The 18,581-nt window shown below is 38.4% G+C and overlaps 1 protein-coding gene across 3 annotated transcripts; it reads right to left on the bottom strand.

Annotated features, from left to right (window-relative positions):
• Positions 1 to 898: 898 nt before the first annotated feature.
• Gapt (GRB2 binding adaptor protein, transmembrane) lies at positions 899 to 11,394 on the bottom strand. 3 transcript variants are annotated; one of them, XM_027938131.2, is made up of 2 exons: positions 11,303 to 11,394; positions 899 to 2,466 (listed from the first exon to the last, which is right to left on the bottom strand). In XM_027938131.2, exon 2 carries the CDS (start codon positions 2,292 to 2,294, stop codon positions 1,821 to 1,823), a length of 474 nt encoding a protein of 157 aa, XP_027793932.1. In that variant the 5' UTR covers positions 2,295 to 2,466; positions 11,303 to 11,394; the 3' UTR covers positions 899 to 1,820. The 3 variants fall into 3 exon arrangements, with proteins under 3 accessions (XP_027793932.1, XP_027793930.1, XP_027793931.1); XM_027938129.2 differs by having other exon boundaries at positions 899 to 2,695; XM_027938130.3 differs by lacking the exon at positions 11,303 to 11,394 and adding an exon at positions 5,867 to 5,998 and having other exon boundaries at positions 899 to 2,695.
• Between the last annotated feature and the right edge of the window lie 7,187 nt (positions 11,395 to 18,581).

Genomic DNA, 18,581 nt, shown 5'->3' on the forward strand with positions numbered 1-18,581 from the left:
CCTCTGTGGAGATGGATAGCTTCTTTTCACCCTTAAGTCTCACCTTAAGTGTTTCCTAACAGGCTTCCTTTGACCACCTGATTAAAATTTAAATCCTTTTCTCTATTCTACTCCATTGCTCTCTATAATAGGATGCCTCTTTCATTCAAAGCACCTACTATCATTCAGGGTTTACTTGGAGAAAGAGAAAACTTACCAGTTTTTTTCTAACAGAATTCAGAGAGATTTTGCAAAACAGGTACTGGACTTGTGAAATAAACAAAAAGGGGACACTGAGGTACCGCAGAGTTAGCAACTGCCGAAAGAAGTTATTACCACCCTCAGGACTGGGCATTTTCAGAATAGACTGAGATGTCACTTGTCTCCTGCTGGTACCTCTGGAGCCTGCAGGAGGCCTGAGAGCTAGTTCTCTGACTCTAAGGCAGGCTGCTGACCAGCTGGTGCTATACCTCCAGCAGGGTGCATTGAAGCTGGTTCTAAAATATTAGAAGAAACTAGAAACTGTAAGCAACTGGTGATGCTGGTGTAACAGCAACTGGTATAATGACAAGGGGGACCAGAAGTTCAAGTTCCTCTTGCTTCCTATTGCTTCCAGTCTTTCTTGTCACACTCCTCCCATCAGCAGAGCCTAATATGGATACATCTGGCAAAAGATAAATGTAGTTTGCAGAGTCCCAGGTCAAGCAATTCAGGGCAGCATATGAAAGCTTAGACTTAGAAACAAGATATAATAGCATCATAATGAATGTAGTCATTTGTTCATTGTTTTTTATTTCCTACTAGACAGTAGTGTGCAAGATTCACATCTTTTTACCATTGTAACAACCTCTCATCTCCATCCTCATGTGCATAGTACAATAAAAGGGAGACAGAAGATACTCAATGAATATTCCTTCGATAGATGAATGATGAATAGATTTATTAGGTTCTTTTCAAAACTACTTGGCAAAATGTACAATTCAATTCTTGTCAAGTGAACAAATAATTAGGGCCTCATATAATGATCATGGGACTAAAATACGAACATGAAGCAGTTCCCTTCTATTGAGTGGGAATTTGAGATATTCTCATATGACTTTAAGTACTAAAATACCACATTCACCATTCATATTCATGTTTTAATACCAAAAGAATAGAGCAGGAAGCAAAACCTATAGGATGTTAGAAAATAAAAAGGTAAATGTAGCTTTGGGATTACTCAGAAGACTTGTGGAAGAAGTTCTAATCTGAGGCAGGCTAGAGAGAGCCATGGAGGAGATGAGTTTGCCAGATTTTGAGATGATTCTGATGGATGCAGAAAAATTAGGGTTAGTAGGAGATGTTGTTGGAAAAGTAAGTGGGAACAAACTTTTCATAAAAAATTATGAATGCAGGAGTTAGAATTATGAGCATTATGTCTTTTTTAAAGAGCAGCATTAAGAGGTTTTCAGCGAAGGTATAATGCGGCCAGTGGGAATATTTTCTGTAGATAAATCTGGCAGCATCATGTGCAATTGATTGAGTGGGTAGAGACAGGAAGACCCAGGAGGAGACCGTGAAAATAATCCTAAATCAGAAAAAGATAGTGGAAGTAGAAACAAAGCAAAGACACAACAGATAATATTTAGAAGGAAAAATCAATATACATGGTAGAGATTTAATCCCAGGAGAAGAGGGAAGAGAGGTTATTTAGAGTGAACCTACAATCATGCACATAGACAGGATCCATGGGGTGGACACTGAATTTCATGAGAAGAACTTGGTCAATTAGCGCATCAGCACCATCAAAGTCCCCGTGCATACTTTATCCTCCAACAATGAAACTCAGTAGTTTTGAAAAGCTAATAGGAGTCAGGAAGAATGTAGATATCCTCATCTTGAGCTTCAGAGGCAACAGGTTTCTGGAAGTTATAGTAGTCACAGGATGTCTCACTTCCATACATGTGCTCTCTGAAATTGATCTGCTGAGTGTTTTCGTAGAGTCCCTTGTCAGTTTCTTTGTTAGCTTTGGGAGGCCCCATTTCCACATTTTCGTAGTTGGCCTGCATCCTAGTTCCCCTGACAGACGGTCTGTGGCTTTGGGTTTCAGCTGAGATTTTAGGCCTAGAGCCAACAATGTGAGGACTCAAGCAGAACGTTTTTGCTAAGTCTTTTTTCCTGCTGTTTCTCCTTTGCAAAAACCTCGGTAAGGTAAATCTGGTGTTGTTTCGGTGTTTCCAGTGCCAAACACACCCAATCCCACAGACCACCAAGAGTACTAAAAGGGAAATGCCTACAGAAATGGCCACCGATGTGTTTCCACAGCTTTTCAACATTTCTGCACAAACAGTGTTGTTCAGGGGCTTGGGGTTGTCAGTAATAAACTCACAGGTACAGACAGATGTAATTCTGTATAGACTAGTACTGTTCAAAAATGAGATTGGAAGCTTTCTTCGGCATTTTTTTTCCAGATCCGAGAGAACATTATCTGGCAGAGTCCTGATGCACCTAGAGGTGATATTGAGTAGACTTAGTTTTGAAAGATGGCTTTCTGTGTATTGGATGCTGTTCACATTACAGTCATTAATATACAATTGGACTGTATCAGGGGGGATTTTAATCCACTCCACTTTCTTTTCTATCAGTGGATCACAAAATGAAGCAGAAGTGAGTGGAAGATAACAGCACAGTAGAAAACTCAAGTAAACAAAGGTTATATTATCTGCCATCCAGAAACCTGTTGTAAATTTTAAAAAAATGCATTAATTGCATAGTTAGCATGTAGCATAATCAAAACTCTATCACATCTACCAATACATTACGACCAGCATGTAGTGTGTTCCTGGTTGCAATATACACTATACCAGTAGCTGTCGTTGAGGGAGAGAAGGTTTGAAGAACCCATCCTTGCCCAAATCTGAGTGGCTTAACCACCCAGACTTCAACATGATTTTTAATGATCAAGATAATGACTTTCAAGTGAAAGACAACGTTTCACCTGCGGTAGGATAACGGGACAAGAGGATGTGTGTGATCGTTCCCATCACCTCTACCTTCTCTACGAAGCCTGCTCATCCCTCTTTCAAGTGGGCAGGGGTTGTCTTTCCTGATTCAGTCTTTCCACTGAGATCCCACATTAAGGAGTCAATAATCTGTTGAAACAAGATAACCTAAATGACAGACAATTATGTGTCTTTCTACTTCATTAAGGGTGAGTAGGGATCAGCTCATTTTTTTTTCTCTTTCATTCAGTAAATTTATTATTGATGATGTTTAAAATTATTTTTAATCTTTTATTGATTTTTTATACTTATACAATAGCTCATAAGACACATAACACAAAGTGTGCGCGCGCGCACACACACACACACAGCATTGAATCTATTTATTTATTTATTTTAATTTTTTATGGAACTGGGAATTGAACCCAGGGGGTGCTTTACCACTGTGCTAATTACCCAGCCCTTTTTATTTTATTATTTATTTTATTTATTTTTATTTTGAGTACTGGGGATTGGATCCAGGGGGTGCTTAACCATAGAGCCATATCCCTAGCCCTTTTTTATTTTGAGACAGGGTCTCATTAAATTGCTCAGGTTCTTGCTATGTTGCTGAGCCTGGTCTTGAACTTGCTATCCTCCTGCCTCAGCCTCCCAAATTGCTGGGATTACAGGTGTGCTCCACCATATCTGGCTCAATCTATTTAATGAATGAAGAATTAAATATGAAAAATGACTAGAAAATTCAGGATCTAGTTGGTTAATTGCTTAAGACTCAAGATATGTCTTCTAAAAGGTATATAGTTTATACTTAAATATGAAAAGAGATCTTTGAAGTAAAACCTTTTATTTTGTAGTATGGGGAATCAAACTTAGGAACTTATACATGTTAAACAAGTATGCTACAATTGAGCTATGTCCTAGCCCTTTTAAAATGTATTTATTTATTTTATTTTGAAATAGGGTCTTGCTAAATTTCTGAGGCTGACTTCAAACTTGTGATCCTCCTGCCTCAGCCTCTAGGCTTACAGGCCTATGACACTGCACCCAGCTTTTGCAAACCATCTTATCATCAATTTTCTTACATCTTTCAATGAGTTACTTTCATTCAAGTAAGATAAATATAGAATTTTTTCTGCTGATGCTTTAAAATATCAAAGAAGAGAAACAGGAAGCATTCAGCTAGGCTGAATATTCTATTATGATTTTATCAAGAAAATATTATTACTATATATTTTCAGACTAGACGTAGAAATAGTTGCACATAATATTTCTAACAGTCCTTGTTGGGGTATTTATCATAATTTATTGAATCTCCTAATCACTCATATTTAATTACTAGCATATTTTGAATCAGCCTGTAAATAATTTTATATAGACTATATCACTTAATTCTACAACTGCCATTTGAAGTGGTTACTATTGTTATCCTCATTTTACATATCATAAAACAAATGATTAAAAATGTTAAGCAATTTCATTAAAAACTAAGTAGTGACTGAATCAGGAGTCAAATAAAATTTTCTTCCAAATATTACACTTAGCAAATATATGTAAATGGTTATCAATTGCATTGATCACTGTTTTTGTATAGCTTGATTAGTTCTTGATTAGCTCTGATTTCCAGATTAGAATATACCAATGTGCAAACCGTCCATATGATATTTCCTATAACCAAATTGAATATGACACATAATTAATATATAAAATTTATTTAATAAAATACTGCATCAAAATCCCAGGTCTAGACACCTTTATTTTTTAAAAATAGTTGTTCATGGACACAATACCTTTATTATATTTTATTTTATGTGCTGCTGGGGATTGAACCCAGTGCCTCATGCAAGTGCTCTATCACTGAGCCATAACCCCACCCCTGGATACCTTTTGATATCCTTGAAATTCTGGGGAGTACATTGGGATTAAGAATACATGATCACCATGTAAGGATTCCTCCTTTATGATGCCCGAAACGAGGTTTGTGTTCAGGGTAAAAGTTTGTGAAATGTCTTTTACCATTAGGATCCCTTTTCCTTTGCAAAACTGATGAGAACTTATCTTAAGATATTCTGTGGTTTAAATGATTATTTATTTAAGCAATTATTTGCCAGACTATTTAACATAAATTTACAAAACAAATTTCAAATATTGATCAGAATTAACAAGCGTTTAAAGAGGTACAGGCCTACCACAGAAATAGAGTCAGGGGTTGGGATAGAAAACTAATGTCCTGCTGGCAGCCAAAGATAAGGTAATAAATTGACCTTTCGATCTCAAAGAAGAGATTTATTTTTATCATCTGTGCTGTTCTATGCAGAGCAGACATTCCAGTACATTCCTAATATCAAGGTGTTCATTGAGATAAAGGCAAGGAGATTTTTTACAGGGAGCGGGGAGCTTTTCCCTTTCTTCAAAATAACTTCATAGGGGAAAATTCAGTGAGACATACACCCAGACCTATAATGATAAACATGTTTCAAACAAGAGCCTTTCAAATATAACAACATCCACATCCCTTTAATTTTATCCTGCTCAAAGAAGACTTTTCATTTTGGAAAGCAGTTTCAACAGATTACCTAATAATTATCCATTTGTCTTAAAAGTCACAAATTGTTGATAAACTGGAATTTAATGAGCCAGATACTGCCCCTCTATTGGGAAGCAAGGCAAACACAGAAAAACACTCTAGGCACAGATCTATGAGCATATATGCATGTAAAGAAACATCAGCATCACTCCCAGCAGGTAATCTTGTTTCCCCCTATGGCCACCTGAAGCTTTTTTTTTTTTTTTTTTTTTCTAAAAACAGTATTGGATAAAATAAAAAAAAAAGTCATTGCTCGGTTTAAAGTGAACCTGTTTCTTATCATTTTTCACTATCCAAACACCTTAGACAGGTTCTTTCTTACCTCAGGATTGGTGTGCTAGGCTCTCCCTTGTTCTGGCTGAGCTTCAAATGTGCTTCTGGTTTAGAACCTGTTCCTCTTTTTCTCTTGGGTCAGTTACTTCCTCCTTCACCTCCTCCTTTCAGAATATTTAATACTTGCAAAGTTTCCTGGCTCTAGAGGAAGTTCTTATCAGGTATGCCAAAATTAAGATAAACAGCACACATTTTTTAATAAGGAAGTCTGGTCCTTCATCTTTAACAGGCAATAATTTTTCAAGTAATCAGGAAAGGATCCATAAAGCCTCTTGTTTTTGAGCAATATTTGCAATTCTCAATTGACATTGTTTCATTTGTATTTCATTTTTAAAAAAGATTTTAAATGTAATACAACATAAGTCTTAGTTTTTTTATTTCTTTATATGATTTCTAGAACAATCCTCATTTCAAATATGATATTCCAATGCCCAAAACTTATGCCTGTCAAATTACTGTCTTAGTTTTAGTTCAGGAATATCCCTGAACTATACAATCCCTTTAAATTTATTACAAGAGAAATTTGCAAACTATATTCTGAGGCACACTACTTTAGGACATGCTAGTGGTCTCCTACAGAGTAGACTTGTGAAATACGGCTTCTGTGGATATTCACGGGCTCATCAGAACATGAAAGACCCTCAGCAGTCCTATAGGAAGCAAGCCAAGCCAAGCCAAGTAAGAGAACTAGTTAATTTTGCTGAAATAACAGTAATCAGTAAGTTTTTTTTTTAACACTTAACAAGTGTTCTACCAAGACTAAACCTTCAGCGGATTGCTCATGAAATCCTGATAACAGCCCTATGGGAGAAACACCTCTATTAGTCCCATTTTGGAGGAAAATGGAAGCAAACTGAAGTGAGGTAAAATAGTTACACTCCTATGCCAGCAGTTTGCCTCCAGCACCTTTGTGCTAAACCTCTCTGCTTGCTACCCTGCTAGACTGCGTAGTATGTTTCCCACATAGAATCTTTACTTAATGCTATCTCTCACAGCCTGACTCCCTGCTACACAAAAATAGGAAATGCTGAATTAGATAGATTACAGATTAATTAAACAGTTCAGCTAGAAAAATTAATGGGAATATTGCCTTTTAAATTGTACTGGAACTTCTTCAACCATACACTTTGTATAAGGTGGTTTGAAAGAAGAGGATTTAGTGGTTGAAATGCCAATCTGACATTGGAAGAACAGTCCTATATATATATATATATATATATATATATATATATATATATATATATATATATATCTGACATTGTATGAGGCTTTAAGCAACATATTCATACTCACATTCCTTTGAGACTGAATAAGCTCCCTGTAATATTAAAATGTAAGAGAAGCTGGGCAGATTGGCTCATGCCTGTAATCCCAGAGGTTCAAGAGGCTGAGGATTTCAAGTTCAGGTCAGGAGGATTTCAAGTTCAAGGTCAGCCACAACAATTTTGTGAGGCCTTAAGCAACTTAGCAAGACCTTATCTCAAAACAGAAGATAAAAAGGGCTGGATGTGGCTCCATGGTGCAGTGCCTCTGGGTTCAGTCCCTAATGCAACAAACAAACAAACAAAATGCCTAAGAAAAGAGGCCAGTATATTCATAGATTATTTCAAATCAAGGTGGTAAGGGCTAAGAAAGATGTGATTATGGATAGGGGACAGCTGGGGCAAGGAAGAGTCATCCTATCCTGCTCAGGTTGGTCAGGAAAGGCCAGAGCTAAGACAAGTTTTACAGAATAGAAACAAGGGTTCTAGACAAAGATCCCAGAATGGAGGAAGTTAAGAAATTGTGAACCTATAAACTCGATGTTCTCTATACTTCTCATCAAGATAATTAACTGTAATATTAGCCACCTCTCTAAATAATACACATATGTACCCACACATGTATGTGTTCGATCTGCATGTAATGTCATAAAAATACTATTTGTATGAAATTATGTGATCTGCTCTAGAAGTCAGGACATCTGAATGTCATCCAAATGTTGCCCTTTTTAAAAAAAATTACTTCATGCCTATCCCTTTCATTTTTCTGTGAATAATAATTTTTCTGTAAATAAATGGAGGTAGATTGCCTGTTACCTTCTTCAAGTAGGATTGTTTGTTTGTTTGTTTTTTGTAACGGGGATTGTACCCTGGGATGCTGAACCACTGAGCCACATCCCCAGTCCTTTTTATTTTTTACTTTGAGACAGGGTCTCACTAAGTTGCTTAGAGCCTTGGTAAATTGCTGAGTCTGTCCTCAAACTTGCAATCCTCCTGCCTCAGCCTCCAGAGAAACTGGGATTAGAGGTATGTGCCAACATGCCTGGTGGAATATTTTTAATTTTTTTTATTTTAATTTTTCTGGTCACTGGGGGTTGAACCCAGGAGAGCTTTGCCACGAGTTAAATCCTCAGTCCTTTGTATTTATTTATTTTTGAAACAGGATCTTGCTAAGCTGCTGAGGATCTCACTAAATTGCTGAGGCTAGTTTCAAACCTACAATATTCCAACCTGTGATCCTCCAGCTTCAGCCTTCTGAGTCGCTGGGATTACAGGTGTGTACCACCATGCTTGCCATGAATCTTTTAAAGGTTTTTTTTTTTTTTTTTTTTAAGTCATTCTTTAAATGTATAGAATAAATGCTACATATATTAATATAAAATTATTGTATAATTTTATTTTTTATGATTGGTATTGTGTCTTGAATGTGTATATTCTTAACTTCCCAATCTTTAATTTATCAAGGTACATTTTAATTTTCTTTTTATATGTCCTTTTTAAATCACAATAATTATGTCTAGAATTTTTTTTTTTTTCTGTAAGTGGTTCATTGCTCTATTTGTTTATTGTACAATTTTGTCAGGATAATTTATTGAATATAACCTTCTTCTACTAATTGAGGATTGCAATCGCTTTACTTGTAACTTAAATTCCTAGAAACTCCTTGGTGTCAATTAATTTACTTAATTTAATCCTGTGCTTTTTTCAGACATTTAAATGAGTAATATTAGAAATGGTAGATATGATCAATATTTGTATATGTGGATTTTACTTGAAAGTTTGGAAGACAAAATTTTCTTAGATATTCTATAAGGAACCCTAAAGTTCCATGTCATTTGTTCAGGGTATTATGGGAATACATTTTAGCTTAAAGTTGTTTACCTGGCAAAGCAAGAAATTTAGTGGCTAGCAAATCCTTCAATACTGATTGCTTCATGAGATTAATCAAAAAAAGCAGCTAGAGTTTTGATGAAATGCATGGCTGCCTTCCAGCAACATACTTTCACTATAGGGGCAGAAGAGCTATGTACACAATGAGAGAAAATTGAGCAACTGAAGGTGAAAGGAGATGGTGTGAATTTCAAAAGGTCAAAATAAAACCATTGTTTCTTAGTTGTGCTAAGGACCAACCTTGGTAGCAGCTGGCAGACTTATATTACATCATTTTGGAGGGGTGGAGGATAGGTTTTAGTGAAAGGGATCTCAGATATATTTAGGAATACATTTTCAAACCTGAAACTCTATCAAAATTACTTAAAGTTTTTAAAATTGCAAATTCCTGGGATCTTGAGATTCTACCTCATTAGGTTTGGAGTAGGGCCCAGGCATCTTTATTTTAAATGTTAAGAGCAACACTAAGGAATTTCTGGACAGGAGATCAGTCTAGTTAACAGATTATGAGGGGAGGAATTTTTACTTCTTACTTGATACTCTTTTGTACTATTTGGTATTTTTTCCATTAACATGCACCATTTTTGTAACAAAAATGAACAATAAAAGTTTCCTCAAGACCATTTTAATTTGCAGCCAGGCTGGGAATTACTGATTCAAACGGACCTTCTGACTGAGGGGCAGGCAGGCAGGTGCTGCCATTTACTCCACAGTCTCCCACCCAAAAACAGAAACTTAGGCTGGATGGAAAACCCAGTCCCCAGACACTGAGCCAGTACTTCTTCACTACACCAGGATACTTTCTCCATGAAAGAAGTCCTCTGATGTCCCTTTAAGACACTGTTTTTTTTTTTTTTGTTGTTGTTTTCTCACATTGTCAGGAAATTAAGGATATGGACCAGGGATAACAAACCCAATGGCTGGAGGCATAGAGAACCACAAAAGGTGTTCTCGTGGCTTAAGTGGTGTGGACCACTTTAAGCCATGAGATCTGCCACCCGGAATGTTTCTCAGGCCTACATGGTATATATTATTCTGGTTTACTTGGCAACTTAGAAAGATTAGATTATGGCCTAGAGCTTAAGAAGTCAAAAGAAAAACAAAATAAAAGACCTGGGAATTCCACTCCTAGATATATGCTTAACAGAAACAAGTGTCATTTCTGTTTATAAACAGCTTTACTTAGCATACCTCAAAGACCTAGAAATAGGTCTGATCAATCATCCATCAGCAATAAAATGGGTGAATAAAGTACAGTAAATTCACAGAAAGGAATAATAAACAACAATGAAAAGGAACAAACTACTAATATGCACAGCATCGTGGATGAATCTCATAATTAGAATTAAAGAAGCCATACACAAAAGAGTGCATACAGTGTGACTCCACTAAAATAAGGTTGCATTCATGAAATTTCGACTGTGGATATATGATGGTAGAGGTAGAAGAGATGAGGCTGCTACAGACCCACAGGTGCATGAGCTAGCTTTCTCAGATGCTGGAGACATCCTGTGCCTTGACTTTTGTGGCAGTTACTCTATGTAGCCTTTCATTAAGCTATACATTGAATATTTGTGGTCCCTATGTCAATTTTTTTTTCTTTTTTGTACCAGGGATTGAACTCAGAGGCCCTTGACCACTGAGCCACATCTCCAGCCCTATTTTTTTACACTTTAATTTAGAGACAGGGTCTGAGTTACTTATTGCCGCACTTTTACTGAGGCTGCCTTTGAACTCATCACCCTCCTGCCTCTGTTTCCCCAGCCACTGGGATTACAGGTGTGAGCTACTGTGTCTGGCTGTCAATTGTATCTTGATTAAAGAAAAATAAATTGGAAATCAGTAATAAGAGATAATTCTTTTAATAATCATGAAAATGAAGACAATTATATGTGCTTCTTATTTCTAGATCATTGTATTCCTTAGCAAAATAGTTTAAGTCAAACAATACTTTGCTAAGTTGTAGGCAGACTTTGAGTTAGAAGAGTTCTAACTTCCTCTGGATCTTCCTGAGCCAGAGGTTGGTGAGGCTAGTGATGAAGAAGATAGGAGCTATTTTATTGATAAATCTTGAGTTTCAGCCCAGTCAAAACAGTAGAGTTTTACTTTCAGAAATCATGAATTTGGTCTTTCATTGGCACAGCTTAATTTACCGAAGGGCTGTAATCCCCCACCCCCAGTCATATATACCCTAAAAGAATAGTGATGTAAAACAATATTATCTTATAAAAATTGACATCTTGAGCAAGAATTACAACTTCCCTGAGTCTTACCTTCTTCAACCGTAGGACAACAATGGATGTCATGATCCCTGAGTTCCTTCAAAATCTACTAACTGCAAATGAAGTATATATGAGGATGATTGTCATCACATTCAGAAGCATGTGGAACTGGGGTTCAGGTTTAATATATACTTCCTTTTCATCTAGATCCCTTGTTTCATCATAAGTCTTTCCCAATTGCTCTGCAGCTCAGATAGCATGATATGAGGCTTGCTTCAGCTTCAGTTGAATGACACTCCCTATTCTTCCCCTATGTTTCCCCTTTTATTCCATCAGATAAAAAGAAACATTGAAAAACTTGAGTAAACTTTGCATATGAAAAAATATGAGCCATTTTACTTCGATATGAATGGAATGGAAAGTGGCATTCTAAAGCAGCCCTCAGATTGTGCCCACAATTTCTCAGTTCAGAAAACTTTTACACAAGTTCAGCAGATTTTTGTGTTCATTTAAGGAAGCCAGTCATGTAAATTGGGATTCATAATGGGTTCCAATTTTGTCATTGTTGGATTCTTCCAAATTATTCAGTCAATGTTGAGAGGAATAGTATAACCTATAATGATTTTAAAGACAACTGGTCAGATTTGAAATTTTCAAACTGTGTTCAGGCTGGATTTGAAAGCAACAGGATTCACAGAGACCTTTTTTTCCACAGACACTGTCAATCACTATTACCATTTCTGACCTGGTGGGGGGCCAGCTCATCAGAGGAAAACACTACTCTTAAGCCCTTTACCTTAAGACACTGCGTTTTCTCCCTTGTACCCTGAGCATGAAATTTGAAGAGACAGAAAGCAGTAGCTGCTTTTGATCCACTCCTTTTACAAAATTAGATGGTGCCTTATCTATCCCTACATGGAGTAGCAGAGGGTGAAGAAAACTACACAACACACACAGAGGGAGTGGGGTAGGGGCCTGTCTACAAGGGTCCTGGAAATCAGAGCCCTGTTTTCTCCCGTTGTGCAAAAAACACTTTAGAAGCAAATCCATCTTCAGATGAACATTGTTGAATATTCACCTGGAATGTAGGGACACTAGTATGGGGCATAAATGGTTCATGGTCCCAGGTAAGCCAGGATGCTTCCGCTTATCCTGCTTCTCCATAGACCGCCATTTTCTTTTCTTTTCTTTTTTTTTTTTTTTTTTTGAAGCAATGATAAAGGATTTATTCTGGCCAAGGCCAAGGGAGCAGAAAGCACACAGTTCTGCAGCCCAAGACACTGAATGCTGGTTGGGCGCAGCTTAAAAACAGAAAACCACAAAGAAGGGGAGTCAGAGAGGTAAGTACAATCTTAAGACACATTTCACACTGTGTCACCAAGTTCTCAGAATTACCTACTCAGGAACGAAGCTAGCACCGCTCTACAGTTTAAAGACATTATGGTCAGGGTGCAAGTGGGTGGGGGTGTCAGCTTCTATGCGAGTGAGCTCTTAAAGGAAGGGGGGCCAACTCTGCACAGGGAGAGATGTCTGAGCAGAATGGGGTCAGCCTGACTTAACTTTCAAATCATCACATAACAATACGATACCCATTAGCCACAATTAAATAAACACAGAAGTCAGAGGAAGCCAGTGGGATTTTGTTTTGTTTGTTTGTTTTTGATTTAGGTGCTGGTGATTGAACCTATCATTGATCTATATCTGTAGTCATCTTTATATTTTATTTTGAGACACGTAGACCGCCATTTTCTTATTAGCCATATTAACAATAAATTAGACGAAAGTCATATTGATCTTTCTTCTATTAAGATAGATGTTTCTCACTGTGATATGCTTCTTTTGTTAGTAATTTATCATAATTTAAAGTCTGTCTCCGTATTGTCCTCAGAATCTATCCCCATTGCTGACATTGACCATCTGAGGCCAGTGGTTCAATCACAGAGTACCTCAATTTTTTAATCTGTAAGATGGATTTTAAGGAGCTGCTGATTCTTAACTCCAGTTGCTTATTAAAATCTTTTGAAGAGCTTTAACAATATTGATGCTTAAGTTCTGGGCCACAAAAAAATAAGGCAATATCTCTGAGAGGGTAGCTAGAGCTTTAATATTTTTAAAAGTTCCTTAGGTATTTAAAAGTTCTCAGCAAAGGCAATACTAAAAACTCAGGCCTTTGTGAACTAGCATTTTCCTACTCCGTGCCATATCATTTTGAGTAAACTATTCAACTCTTTACTTCAGTTTTCTTCACGACAAAAGGGAACTTGAGTGTTGCAAAAAAAAAAAAAAAAAAAATCCGAAAAGTGCCCAAATTTCAGCGGAAAAAAATACACTACAAGAAATTTGCAAACTGGCTCAAACAGCACTAATAATTCACATTTGTTGAGCACTCTGTTATGTGTCAGACAACTCTCTAAACCCTTTAGAGCTATTTGTTTTGTTTTGTTTTGTTTTTAATCCCTACAATAAGCATAGGAATGGGTATTGTTCACTGGTTTGGAGATGAGAGGCTGTTACCTCCCCAGGTCAGACAGCTAGTGTCAGAGCTTGAACTCAAATGTGGACCATGAGAACTGAGCCCAGAGCCTGTGCTTTTTACTTCTATAGCCCAGTGCCCTCCTATGTATATCCAAATTCCTGAAGTCCCAAAGTGAAATCTGCTTTATTTCAAAGGGTGTATACTTGAATCTTATCTGGCTTAGAATATTTGACCTGAACTAAAGATGTTAGCTGTGACTTTGGAGGATTGGTAGATTTGACAGCTCTTGCCCGGCTTCTGTGTTTTGTTTTTTTCATTTTGTTTGCATGATTCTGGGCATCAAAACCAGGGCCTCACATACCCTAGGCCCGTGTTCTGCCACATAGCTATATCCCAGTCCTTTCCTGCCTAGGTTCTAATGTAATATGGGGAGTTTCAGTAAGTTAACAAAGGAGATATAAAAAGACAGGCTCAGCTCTAAGATCACGAAGCCCCCAAATAAGAGTCTTTTGTTCAGCTTACAGACAGGGACAGACATGCTAAAAATGAGGCTGAGTTAGGGACTCTTGTTGCTCTTATAGAAAATGGTAGGGACAACCACCAGCTCAGTGAGCTCTGCAAATAGAGGCTATCCACTCAGATAAGAGGCTGCTGCATATGCAAGGGCATGTCTGTCCTCCAAGTCACACCATCTTTTGCCTGAACGCAATCACCATTTACAGTTCTATCTTACACTGGTTATGGTACCATACCTTGAAGCTGACAGAGTGATATTTCTCAAGTTATGAGTCAGATCACATCGTTATCCTGGACAAGACCCCATTTGTGGCTTCCTCTAGTCTTAGAGTTAAACCCAGTCCCTAGGACAGAGTACCAGCTATGCTCTGGCTCCTGCCTCCTGTTGTGACTTCCCCAGCTTCCTTCCCCCACTAGATTCCTAAGACACCTCGTTATTTCCCTGCCAAAGGGTCTGCACCGGAGTTCCCTTTACCACGGTGTTCTTCTCTGCAGCTTCCTAGCACCCTTCTCGACCAGGCTTCCTCTTCAGTGGCCCCTCCCCAGAGAGTTATTTCCTCCACCAACCCAGCAGGAAGATGTTGTTATACACACCCTCGCTCACCCACACCCCTATCCACACCCCACACCGTCTTCACTCATGCTTTCCCACACACTCACTCCCAACCCTAAACATTGCCACTTTCTGTCACCCGCTGACACTCACTTTGATACCTGTTCTGATTTCATAACAGCATGCAGCCCCCACTAATACCTGAATAGTTTGTGCTTATTCTTTCATTCCCTTGTGAACTTAGTGTTGACTTCATGAGAAGAGGGACCATGTTTTTCACTGTTCTGCTTCTTAGCGATGTCTCTTCTGGTCACATGGAACGTGTCAATTTGCTTATTGGCAAATGAAATAAATAAGGATAATCCCGAGAGAGTGAATTTTGGACTGAAACAATAGAATTTTTTGGTGTTAGACATAAGTACATACGCAAGAGTACATGAAACATCTTTTTTTTTTTTCAGTTGTAGTTGGTCACAATACCTTTATTTATTTATTTATTTTTATGTGGTGCTGAGGATCGAACCCAGGGCCTTGCACATGCTAGGTGAGCGCTCTACCACTGAGCCACAACCCCAGACCCTGAAACATCTTCATATATGTATATGTACATATTTATATCCAAACACATGTATATACATACACATATGTACATGAAAAAAAAATTCAAAGAAAAATATTAAAGTAAATATGGACGCATCAACTCTTCAAGTAAAGGAATTGAAAATTACCATTACTTTGGAATTCTTAATTTGTCCCACCTATGACATTTATTAGCCCTCAATTCCAGAATAATCATCATCTAAGTTTTACTTTTATACCTTTTTGTTCTTTTAAATAGCTTTACTGCCTAAGTTTGCGTCTGCAAATCACTTTGGGAAACTGAAGAGCAAGAGCAGACTATGAGTGTAGAGATGGTGAAATCCCTGGCCTTAGATGCAGCTCTCAGGGGAAGAAAAGCTGCACTGAGTCATGGGGCCACAGGCAGCCCTAGCTTGCTGAGAGCTCGGAGGCCTCAGGGGGCTCTGGTGTTATTAGGACGGGTCTGGAATATGCCACAAGAAGCACATATGTTTCTTGTGTGAAAGCAGAGCACAGTATGGCCAGACACTGAATGTCTGACAGACACTCAAGATGAGAGTTGTCATCAGCTTTGTATTTTCTGCTTCTAAGCATGGCCTTTAGGGATAGGTCAAGGAAGAACATGTCTATGGGGTAAAAGGGGTCTTCAGCTGATCCAGACAGCACATCATCAGGACAAGCCAAGGGTGGGCAAGCATGAAGGACGTTCTGTCCTTATGTTTAAATAGTGTATAAAATCAGCTGTAAAAGGATCCATTATTTGCAACCAAAACTGTTACCGATACCCTGTGCCTTTACTTATTTATTATTTAATATTTATTGATTTTTGTCCCCTTAGGATGACTTAGGTTAGGATTTTTTTAAAAAAATTTATTCTAATTTGTTATATATGATAGCAGAATGCATTACAATTCATATTACACATACAGAGCACAATTATTCACATCTTTGGTTGTATATAAAGTGTGTTCACACCATTCGTGTCTTCATACATGTACTTAGAGTAATGATATCCTTAGGTTAGGCTTTATTGGACATTGAACTTAAAAGTGAATTCCATTTAGATTCTTTTGGATAGAGCCTAAATTCAAGCTGGCTTCCATAAAGGGAATTCAATCACTTATGTAACTGAAGGTGCTATGAATTTAATTTCATTGATATTCTTTTATTTCTCAAACTGCCTAGAGGCTACGTGGGCACACAGCATCATCATCTTGAATTTCTGAATTATTTCACAATAAACCAAAATAAAATAAATATGATGAGGTTCAGTCTGGGGGTTTGAGAAATGTCTTCAGCTCTCCGTCTGTCCTTCCCTTCACTGGTTCCCTTTCCTCTGGGCCTGCTCCAGGTGGGGATCCCCGCAGCTGCTGGCTCAATATATGTAGAACAGGCCTTTGAACAAGTGTGCTCACCTTCCCCACAGCTCCACAAGTCCCGAGATTGACCACTGGTCTGAGTTAGATTCCAAACCAATTCTCAGACCAGCCTGTGTGTGCACACATCTGGGTGCACCAGTGGGTTAGGCGAGGCTCCCCCACCTACCACACCCTGGAAGAAAGGAATGACAATAGCTGCTGCTCACCCCCACTGGCCTGCCACCACATGGATTATCAAAGGATAATGTGGCATCTTGACTAGAAGCAAAGAAGTGGACACAGGGCAGGAGAAGCCCAGGTGAATCCTTCTGTTCCTGAGCATTGTTTTAAAGGACAGGAACAAGACAAAAAGTTCCCTCAAGACAGAGATAGCCATTTCTCCCTTAGTCTCCCAAATTCTATTGAGGAGGTAAGGTAGCTCCAAAGCAAAGTTGCTGTCCGTAAGTGACAATGAAATTGTCCTATTGGTAGAGGAGAAGCAGACTTAGTCTTTCATCAATAAAACTAATATTAGGATACCTACAGACAAGAATTCCCTCCTTGACCAAACTGTAGCCACGTCCTTCTGAGCCTTCTTCTTCGCGGGGAATCAACATTGGCCTATAAAGTCTTGAACAAACACCAACATAACTTGTAACAGGTCATGGCCACATCTCTGGAATGATCTTAGCTCCCCAAAGTGATTGTCTTAAAAAACAAACAACCCCCCTCCCCAAAATAAACAAAACCAACCAACTAAACAAAGAAACTCAAGGAGGCCAAAAGAATTAGACTGCTCCAGACACACCCAAAGGTAGAGCCCCTGCCTCCCAGAGAGGGAGGGTAGGAGCCCAGCTTTAATAAGCACCAGTAGCAAACCCAGTTGTTTCCCATAGACCAGACTGGCTTCCTGCTTTCTGGAATGTGTTTTCACTTCCGTGACACTACTGAGCCCCTGCTCAGCCCATACTACTCCTTCAATTCTCTTTTTAAAATGTCCAGTCACCTTTGTGCAAATCATAGTTGAGTTTAGTTCACATTGGACTCTTCTCCCTCTTGCACTTTATTACTGATTCAAATCTGTCCTTATCATTTTACTAGTGTCCGCCTTTGCTTATGTTCGACACCTATATTATTCCTATGGTGGAAAATACCAGAATACCAGTGTGCTGCAGGAGCAAAAGCTGACATCGAAAGCCTGGAGAAGGCTGCCCCCTCCTGGCCTTGCATGACTAGGTGTTCTTTTCCTTTCTCACACCCAATCTTTGCATGCATACATGCCCAGTTGTAATGGCCTTTGCTATAGATGTGACTTCTGTGCAGTTAGAAGCCACCGTACTCCGGACCAGCTCAACCTGATGAGGTTGTGTGGCTGACTTCCAGCTGCGTCACTCTTCCGTGGGCCAACTTCCTGAAAGTACCAGTCTATTCCCTAACAGAGTCTTTATATGCCACTTGGAAATGAGAAACCACGGAGTTACTCTACAGCAAATCAATCAACTCTGCCTTTACCCTACAGTACCACGAGAACTTGCTGATAATATTGTTTACCTGGAATTCCTTGATTTTTTAAATATTTTTTGATCCTTAATTCTAGAAAGCAAGGAGTCTTTATTTCTTGTTCACTGTACAAAATCTGAAAAATATAGAAATCTTAAAGGGTGGGAAGCATTGATAAAATGACATTTTAAAAACCCGTAAGAAAGCTGGGATGAGCAAGGATGGTAAGATGGTCCTCTCCCACTCCTCTCTTCTTGATTTCCAGCACCCCTTCTCCCTCTCCACCCACCCCACTGCAGCATGTGACTTCACTTTGTACTTTACTCAGAAGACGCTCACCTGCAGGTA

The sequence above is a fragment of the Marmota flaviventris genome, chromosome 5 (genome assembly GCF_047511675.1).
Source record: "Marmota flaviventris isolate mMarFla1 chromosome 5, mMarFla1.hap1, whole genome shotgun sequence".
Lineage (NCBI taxonomy): Eukaryota > Metazoa > Chordata > Mammalia > Rodentia > Sciuridae > Marmota > Marmota flaviventris.